This window comes from Buceros rhinoceros, unplaced genomic scaffold, assembly GCF_000710305.1.
Source record: "Buceros rhinoceros silvestris isolate BGI_N320 unplaced genomic scaffold, ASM71030v1 scaffold17609, whole genome shotgun sequence".
Lineage (NCBI taxonomy): Eukaryota > Metazoa > Chordata > Aves > Bucerotiformes > Bucerotidae > Buceros > Buceros rhinoceros.
Genome location: NW_010431106.1, coordinates 2,320 through 11,770, shown reverse-complemented (window position 1 = coordinate 11,770; position 9,451 = coordinate 2,320). Strand labels below are relative to the sequence as shown.

The window sequence follows — 9,451 nt, the reverse complement described above, 5'->3', positions numbered from 1 at the left end:
GAAAGGTCTGGGACATTCCAGGCCTGCAGGACCAGCTGGGGAGGAGAGGGAAGAGCATCAATGCAGATAAATAGCTAGAAAGACTCCTCTGCGTCTGCTACATGCACACCCAGCCAACAGAAAAGACCAGGGGTGCAATCCCTCCTCTGCCATCCACATGTGGCAGGGAGACCTGCTCTGGGCTTTCACAAGTAAGCTCCATCCATGGACCTCCCCGCTCAAGCGAGGAGCGCAGATGAGGTAACAGATGGAGTGACTCACAGCCTCCCACCCTCTGCCCTCGCCATACCACAAGCCATTACGCCTCACCTCTCTACAGAGACCAAGCAGAGCAGCGGAGCTAAAGAGGTTTCGTGGAAAGGCATCCGCCCCAGCAGAGCCAAGGAGGGGAGGAATCCACCTCTTCCTTTGCAAATTCATGCCCAGGGTCAGTAGTTCTCACTTTACAAAACGCGTGCCTTATTTCTGATTTGAATTTTTCACAGCTTCCAGCCATTAGTTCTTGTTATGCCTTTCCTTGATAGATTAAAAAGCCCTTTAGTCGCTGATATTTGCTCCTTGTAAAGGCACTTATACTCTGTAATCAAGTCACCTCTTAATCTTCTTTTTGATAAGCTAAGCAGATTGAGCTCTGGAAGTCTCTCACTGCAAGGCATTTTCTCCAGCCTTCAACTCATTTACATGATGTTTACAGGAGGTTTTCAGCCTCTCCCTTTAAAAGCTGGACTCTAGCCCAAGTGCAGTGCCCCCGTGTTGACCACACCAGACCTCTGCACAGCATCCTGCCATCGCTCAGAGAGATAACCACCCGGGCAGGTGACAACATCGCCCAGCTCCCAAGGAGCATCAAAAGTCCTTCAGTGAGGGCTCAACCTGGCACCACTTTCCAGGATGCCAGGCAAACGCCTGTCTTCTCCCTCCATGTCTAACTTTAGTCCTGGCAATACCAAACCCCAGTTTGGCTGCTAAACCAGCCTCACTCAAACCCCACCGCTCTGAAGGAAATCTCAGCCTGTACCACCCCTCCAGTCCCAGCAGGCCCCATCCGCAGCCATCTCACATTTATCTCCATGTTACCAACGAACATTCGCCCCTGCAGAAGCACTTTTCAAACCGTTTCCATCCAGTGACAATTACTCTGATGAGGACTTTTTGAGATCCGTCATGGAACCAGTTCTCAATCCACTTAACAAGGCTTTATCAATATTGTACGATGCTAGTTTTTAACCAGAACGCCATGTTGCACCAAGTCAAACGGCTCGTAGAAGCCTAACAATATCACAACCCCACAATCCCTCTTCTAACTCAAGTCATAATTTCATCAAAGAACAAAATGTGATTTGTTTGACATAAAACCATATTGACTAGCATTAGTTATATTCCCATCCTTAAATCTTTTATCAGTTGTACCCTGCACCAGCTTTTTCCTTTAGTTTTTCTAAACCTGATGTCAAACTAAGCAGTCTCTGACCATTTGGTCCTTTCTGGGCACGTAAACGAGCACTTTTCTGTTTCCAGGGCTTTTCTCAACATTCACGTATTTATTACAAAGTCGTATTATCACAAGTATCCGCAGGCCACAGAATTCCTTGGCCAGCCCTTTTAGGACTCCTGAGTGATATCCAGACACGGCAGTTTTCAAAACTTTATTGCTACTATATGCTATTTTGTATTCTCTTCACAGTGCTAATGGCCTGGAAAATACTTCGGGGAAGTCCATCATCCTTTCCGTCTGCAGAGAGCAGCAAGCTGTGCATTGAAGTCTCATCCCAAAATACCTCCCGCAGGCCTGGGTCAGAGACAGGCTATTGAGCTAGATAGATCGCTGGCCTACGAATGGCATCTGCGATGCTGGTGTTTGTACTATGGAGAAATATTTATTGCTTGGTTGTGTCTTTTCTGAATAACCATCATCTGTTTTATTGCTTCCATCAATAGGCCAGCCCTCACCAATGCCCTGCACTTTGCTATGTTTTATTTGTCTCAGACCTCTCTTCCCCTTTCTCCCCATTTGTCGTACACTCATTAGCTATTTTTAATTGCTGCCTCTCCAGACATCGCCTCCAGAGGGTCAGGAGGTGGCTGGGGGGGTCTGCGGGCAGCAGAGCTGGCTTACCGGGACCTCTGACATCGTGACTGAGATGTTCTTTGGCTGGACGGTGAGCTGGACACACTGCCGCAGGTCGGAGGCGAAGCGCTGGGGCTCGTCCGCCCGCTCGCACCGGTCCTTGCGTGAGCATCTGGAGGAGGATGAAACCACCACGGTGAGGAGAATCCCACAGGGTCCTACGTGGCTCTGGGCTGACACCACGGCAGACAGACCATCTGGCACAGTGGTGACCCCCAGCTAGGGACGTCGAGCGCCTGAGGCCTGCACAGGAGCTCTGCTCCCCGCTGGTACCAACACTGGAGACTTCTGGGGGTCTTTTATGTTCAGCTTTTCTCACTGGCACAAGGATCCCGAACCCAGAGGCCCATGGGCAGGATTAGAGGAACCTGCTGGTGGCTGTGCTGCTCGTGAGCACTGCCTGGGGCCTTGGGAAGGGACGACAGATACGTAGGACCCCTCCATCACCTCATGGTTCAGGGTTGAATCCAGGAGATATGTCTCCACGAAAACCAGTCCTAAGGATGGAAGTGGGTGCTGGTGTGGCCCTGGGGCCAAACCTGCGGTACTTACATGTTGTGGAGGACGCACCAGCCGCAGTGGGGGTCCCGGGAGCCCAGGCACAGCTCGCAGCTTTCATACTGCTCGCAGCTCTCCACTGGCACCCGCGTCACCTGCAAGAAACAGGAGGGGAGTGAAAGGGGACGACAGGCTGTGTGTTTCACCACTGTGTAAACGCCTAGACTCTGCTAGAGACAGGACTCACCCTGGTCCGTGGCTCCTGCCCCATCAGAGCAGGCAGCGATAGGGAGCAGGCTGAGCCTCCACCATCCCCCACTCCTCTCCGGGGTGGCACATTTGCAGGCAACACTTCCACCCAGGGAGGCTTTTACCTCAACCAATTGCACCTTTGCAGGGCGGCAGGAGTGGGGTCTGCCAGCTCAGCTCAGCCCTGCACCAGCTCCCAGCACTGGCCAGGCACCCCGTGGCTGCTGCAGCCCTGCTCTGAAAGGGTTACCAGTCCTTTATTAATTGCTCCTCCAGATTTGATTAAAATCCCCTCATTCTCCGAGCCCTTCGAGCTCTGTTACAACTGTTCGTTTAATTACTTTCCACCAGCACTCTGATAACACTGAGCCGTAGCAGGGAAGCGAGCAGGTTTTATTAAGGAGAGGGGAGGAGAAGAGGGGGGACAGGGAGGGGGTGCAGGGAGCTGCCTGCTCGCCTGCCGCGAGGAGCCGGAAGCACCAAGCACCTGCCTGTGCCTGCCATGCTTGTGCCTCAGTTTCCCCACTGCTCCCACAGAGCAGGACTCACTTGTTAATTAAAATTTGCCAAGTTCTCTACTGAAGGCTAAACCCGGGGTGCTCTCCCTCCTCCCAGCCCAGCAGGGCATCATCTCAGCATGATGTCTACAGGGCTCAGATAAGGCTGGCCCACCAGTACCCTCCAGTTCACATACCAATGAGGATACCTGTAGCATTCCCATTTGTTTGTCCCCAACACTGCTTCAGGCAAGCAGGGGTGAGGGAGTTGGCAGCAGATCCCCCCCACTCCACCCCAGGCAGACCCTACAAATGCATGGTCCAGCTCACAGCAACTGTGGTGGCCCTTGGGGGAGATGCCCAGTGCAGGCCAGCATAACCACCCCTCCTGCATCCACATCTTCAACATACCCCCTGCAGAAGAGAGGCTTAGCTGAACCAGGCCTGGGACAGAAACATAGCCAGGGACAGAAACACGCCTCAGCAGAGCTGCATTGAGGAGCCCAAAAACAGTTTCTGCCTCTCCTGGAAAGCTGCAGGTTTCCTGCAGCAGAGCAGAAACCTGAGACAGGCGCTTGGAGGAGGAGGGAAAGGGCTCTGCTGTCCCCAGGGGCTGTCTAGACAAACCCATGGCCCTACTCCAGCATCCTTCTCCCCCCCATAAGCCCCCAGGCTAATGACCAGGAGCCGTGTTATGCTCTGAGCTCCACTGTGGTCCCACTCGCACACACCTCTGCTGGGCAGAAGAGCAGAGATGCTGCAAGACACAAGCACACCACATCCCAGCACGGCCACCCTGTGTCACCCCACTGGGCCCAGTGTGCACCCCCGCTGACACTGGACCCAAAAAGCACCACCACTGTGCAGCCCATGGATGTATGAACCCACACCAGCAAGCTCTCCCGCAGATCAGAGATCACACGAACACTTGCAAAGGAAAAGGAAAGGAAAGCCAAGGGAAACTTCCCGAACCCCAACTGTGCTGCCAAGTCAGCCGCTCCAGACCGGGTCTGCACCTCTGGCTGCCTTCAGCATGTGCAGAGGCAGAGACTGAGGGGTGTACACCAGGGCCTGGGGGCAAACCAGCCCCAAGTCTCCTTTACCCCGAGGTGCAAAAGAAGCCACCCCAGAGAAGAAAAACCCTTTTGCAGCAAGCAGCTTCTGCTAACCTGCGACAATCCTGCTTGGGAGGGGACCACCAGAACAGGGAGGTTTTATGGCCAGCCCCTCAGAGCCAGGAAGGGTGAGGAAGCCCTCGGTCCCCAGGGACCATGGGGATTTCAAGCATCTGCTGCAAACAATTCATGCCTGGGGCATGGCCCCAGCGAGAAGAGCAGCAGGGACACAGAGTCAGTGTCTCAGGGCAGTGTTTTTGCAGAGAGGAGCAAGGAGGAGCTGCCTCCATCCCCAGAACAGGAGTGCCCGAGCAGCCCTCACCCCAGGATGCAAAGGGCAGACCCCACTGGGGAGCTGCCCAAAAGGTTTCACTTTCGCACATGGGACTGCAGCAGCACATGGGGCAGCAATGTGGGCTGCAAGTCAGGAGAGCAGAGAGGCTGCCGTCCCCTCCCCTTACCTGTTTCTCAGTCATGGCATAGATGTGCTGGCGGTCGGGACTCAGCACCAGGTCTCGCAGGATGGAGCTACCCTCATGGGCCACAACATTCTCGTACTGCAGCGCTTGGTGCTTCTTCTCAGCTGGCAAGTCCACCAGGATCTGTCGGGAGAGCAACAGGGGGTGAGCACGGTCCCACACACACCTCAGCCCCCACCCAGGTAGTGGGATGGGGAAATGTGCCCCGTTAGGGATGCTGCCGCACCGTCCCACACCAGCACGGCCTCACCACAGCTGCTGCAGCACAGCAAAGTAGCAGCACTCTGCAAACATCCTGACCCTTTCCAGAAAGCCAAACTGCAATGTTTTCTTCCCTTCTTTTCATTTGTCTGGTGCATCTGCACCACATTCATGCCGATGGTGTTTACCCCTCTCTTCAGGGAGGGAAGCCCCATCCGTGGTTCTGAGGCTGCACCCCTCCGTATGCTGCCCTGCTTCCCACACTGCTGCTCAGCCCCAAAGCCCCTCCAACCTGCAACATGGCACAGACAAGTCCCCAGCTTGCAGCAAACCCCATCTTGCCACAGCAGAGCTAAAAGCAGTTTGCATAGCACGCCGCACCAAGCCCTGGCTGGGCAGGACGCTGTGGTGCATGCAGGCAGGGCTCCCGGTTCCCCATCCATCAGAGGAAACACTTGGGCTCATGAAGGAAGTCAAGAGGGTCTCAAGGAAGCTGAGGGTCAACAGAGGTTTCAGAAAGTGCCTTTGTTCCCTGAGCAGGAACATGGCAAAGGCATTAATCCCCTTACAGCTTGCAATCACGTTAAAGCTCTTCCTCAGTACACCAGTTTCTGGCTGTACTGGCAAAAACCACATCAGGAGGCACCGCAGGGCTGAAGGCGCCCAACAAGTAGGAGCTAAACTCAGCTGCACTATCTGCTGTAACCTGATTGTCACCTCCGCGAGCAAGAGATGCTTCCTGCTAATGCTATCACTTGTGATACCCCCAGATTCAGGCTGTCCCACGGCACGGGACAGTCTCAGGGGAAACAAATGCCTCACTGGGTCTGGTCTGCTCCCACGGGATGGGATGGGGACCATGCCAGCAGCACATTCTGCAAAAAAAAAAAAAAAAAACCAGCAGCAGGCAGAGAAGCAGCATGCCCAGCGAGAGAGTGCCAACGCTGCCCGGGATCAGCTCCACACTGCTGCTGGCACACACAGGGAGCTGGTCCAGCACCTCATCCGCAGGACTCGGGATCCTCCCACTGCTGACTTTGGTGCGTCCACAACCCTGCCCTCATCATTGCATCCATTCTCACAGCCCGGCACAGCCATGCCCAAGCCCTCGTGCTCCCAAGGCGGCCACCCCAGCATCCTGGCCGCCTCGACCACTCCTGCAATAAATCACCGTCAGCATTTGCATAGTCCCCAATCAGGAGGATACGGGGCTGGGAAAGCAGGATCCCGGTGTGCAGCTGATTAGCATGGAAATGTATGCGGCTCACAAACAAACTGGGGCCCGTTTAATTAGAGCGGCGCCTTTGATTCACTGCCAGCCTCCTGCATGCACCAGCCCCGGATTATTTTTAGGCAGTTTTACAAAACAAATGTATTTAATTAAGAAAGAGACCCCTGAGCAACCAGAGAGTGACGAGTTCCTCACAGCAGTGAGCAAAGGGGCCGCCCTCTCCCAGGGGGACATGGCAACTGGGCTTGCAGGGCCAGGCTAACTCTCGGGAGCCCACAGCACAGCTGAACACCCCCTTGTACATCCTGCTGCAAGATTGAAGAGCCTTCGCCATAACCCAGGCTGATCCTGGTACTTACCTGCCTTCTCAGTATCCTTTGCCAGACCCCTACACAGACTCTGCTCACTCCTGCTCTGTGAACCACTGTGTGCTGAGGAACCCAGAGATGATGGAAGCTTGTCCTAAAGCCTCTACCTGCCCTTTTTGGGATGGGGTGTGTTTTTCTGCTCAGGTGCAGGAACACGTTTGCTCCCACTCCAAACATCAGGGAAGGTCAAGCCCTGTTGTACAGGGCCAGGCAGCACCCCCTGCCCTGCGGTACCACTTGCTCAGTGGTATCCAGCATCACCTCCAGAGCCCAATCCTGCCTCCCTGCATCCCCACAGAGGTCACTTGCCTCCTGGCTCTCATTTTCTCCCTACAAAGTCCTGCCCAAGCCAGCTCTCTAGAGGAGGGTAATGAGGAGCATCACCCCTCCCCAAGAAGGCACCATCTCCCCCCCTTCACTATGGCAACGTGACAAACGCACCTCTACAACCTTTTTATGGGCCGCAGTTGTGGCACAGAAGAATCAATATAGTGTTACCCTGGTTCTAAAATAGATCTATGGCTGGATGTCGTGCTAGCAGTAATTTTTAACTAGCAGGGTAATTTCCCCATTACATTATTGTACTGCGCAGTGCTGGGAAAGCGAACGAGATGTATTAAAAAAACCCAACAGACGTGAAGCACTTCCAGTTAATTTGAGACTCTAGGAAGCACCTAAAAATACTCTCAGCAGTCAAACGGGGCTGGAGCCCAGCCTGCCACACATCAGGGTGCTCTGGTGGGTGGGCACAGGGCCACCCCAGGCACGAACACATGGGATCCCTTCTCTCTGCTACCTCTCCTCATACCACTATATATATGGATGCTCTGTAGGCAGGTTTGGGATTCAGGAAGATGAAATTTGGAAGACTTGGCATCAAGTAGTTTTCTACTCCCCCTAACAAAGGGAGTTTTTGAGAGCTTGTGGTAGGCAAACCCACCCTGCTACTCCTCCGCAGCCTGAGGACATCACCAACATGCAGACCTCAATGTCACCAGGCACCAGGAGGACCTGACCACCCACAGCACCCACTGCTGTGCAGGCAGAGGTGGGAACCCAGCCAGCATCAGGACCTTTCCAGCAGGATTAGTCTGACAGGACCCTGCCCATCCAGCTGGTAGGAAGGGACAGGCTGTTTGGACCGTAACACGGCAGAGCACTACACATGATGTGCAAGATGCCTCCCATCTCTTCCAGACTCTGGGAGGAACCACTTCCCCCCTTTCCCCCCACCCACGGGGTAGCTGGGGGCAGGGGAAGGGGGAGAGGAAGCAGTTTAATCAAAGCAACCCCTCTCGGAAACACACTCCTTCCTGCCCACCCTCCCTGCCTTCCCACCCGGGGGAAAAGACATTTACTGAAAATAAATAAATAAATAAACCTATTAACCTTTCTACTCATCCTGACGCTGATATAATTACCCAATACTAATAATTACTCGCACTAATTTCTCACTCAGTATTCCTGCCCTCGCTCTTGCCTGCCTTGGGCTGGCTTCAGGCAGCAGCTCAGCAGTGCTGCCTCCTCCGAGGGGCTGGTGGGAGACCCAGGGGGCAGCTGGACCCCAGGATGCTGCCAAGGCAGAGGAGCAGGAAAAGGTCAGCTTGTTGGACTGCTGCCTCATGGAGTAAACAGAGGAGACCAAAGGCAAGAAATTACAAGCTCCCTGCTAGGGTGAATCATCTCAAAGCAAGCCCAGCAGCCGCTTTGCCAGAAACCCACATGCACATCCTCCCCACCTGAGCGAGAAGCCCACCACCTGAAGAGGGAAGGGTTTAAGACCTGGTCATCCAGAAGCCAAACAGGCTCATGGAGGCAACGTAAGGCCAGGAGATGTGAAAGTGAGTCCCCTCACCAAGAAGCTCCTCACCTCCCAGGCCAGCCTTGGCAAAGGAATGGTAAGGGAAAGGAAGGCATGCAATGCTTCAACCCCCAGGCACCCAGGTGTAATGAGTGATCGGGCACAGCACACCCCAGCTGGGCAGAGGCAAAGTCCTCCCCCAGGAGGGTTCCTGGGGATGGTGTTAACTTAGCTGGAGAAGGGAGTTGCCATCCCATATAGGCTTTGGATGAGGAGAGCACACCGCCTTGCTATGAAACATGCAGTGGTGCAGTGTCTCGGCTGGACAACAGCACCAGTCAGCCCTGCTCCTGCCTTGAGCCCGATGTTCCCTCCAAAGCTTGGTTCTCCTTTACAAATCGTGATGCTGGAGCATCCAGAAGCTTCTTTAGGGCCCAGGACCCACTACAGCCAGCGCAAGCAAAGAGCTGCTGCACTGAGGAGCTGTACAAGACAAGGCTGGGACCTGAAACCCGCGTGGAAGGCAAGGGAAGGTGAAAGCACCAGGAGGGCAGAGACTACACATCAGAGAGACGGCTCCTTCCTTTGGAGGGCTCCTTCCTTTGGAGGGCTCCTTCCATGGCAGCACACTTGCTCCCCTGAGCAAGACATCCTCCAGGCTTGTCCAGGTAAGGAGGCACCTCCCCACTGCCATAACCGCTGCCTGACTGCTGCTTGCCAAACCACCAAGAGGAAAAACCTTCCAACGTCCTTACAGCCAGCAGCAACAGGCACAAGGCGGCGAGGAGCATCTCCCCAGGGTCGCCTTTTAGGAAGAAGGGTGATGAGAGGAACGAAGGGCAGCAGCCATGACCTGGCAGCCACCCAGCGCTGGCGGCGGGGTC

At 54.6% G+C, this 9,451-nt stretch overlaps 1 protein-coding gene across 1 annotated transcript in view; it reads right to left on the bottom strand.

Moving 5' to 3' along the window:
• Window positions 1-5,089, bottom strand: part of PLXNA1 (plexin A1) — a gene marked incomplete at its 5' end in the record, with an annotated part of 68,300 nt that extends 63,211 nt beyond the window's left edge. The window contains 4 exons of the mRNA XM_010143316.1: window positions 15-35; window positions 2,117-2,240; window positions 2,681-2,781; window positions 4,949-5,089. Of these exons, the coding sequence (XP_010141618.1) occupies window positions 15-35; window positions 2,117-2,240; window positions 2,681-2,781; window positions 4,949-5,089 (387 nt within the window). The remainder of the gene's footprint in view (window positions 1-14; window positions 36-2,116; window positions 2,241-2,680; window positions 2,782-4,948) is intronic.
• Window positions 5,090-9,451: the final 4,362 nt, after the last annotated feature.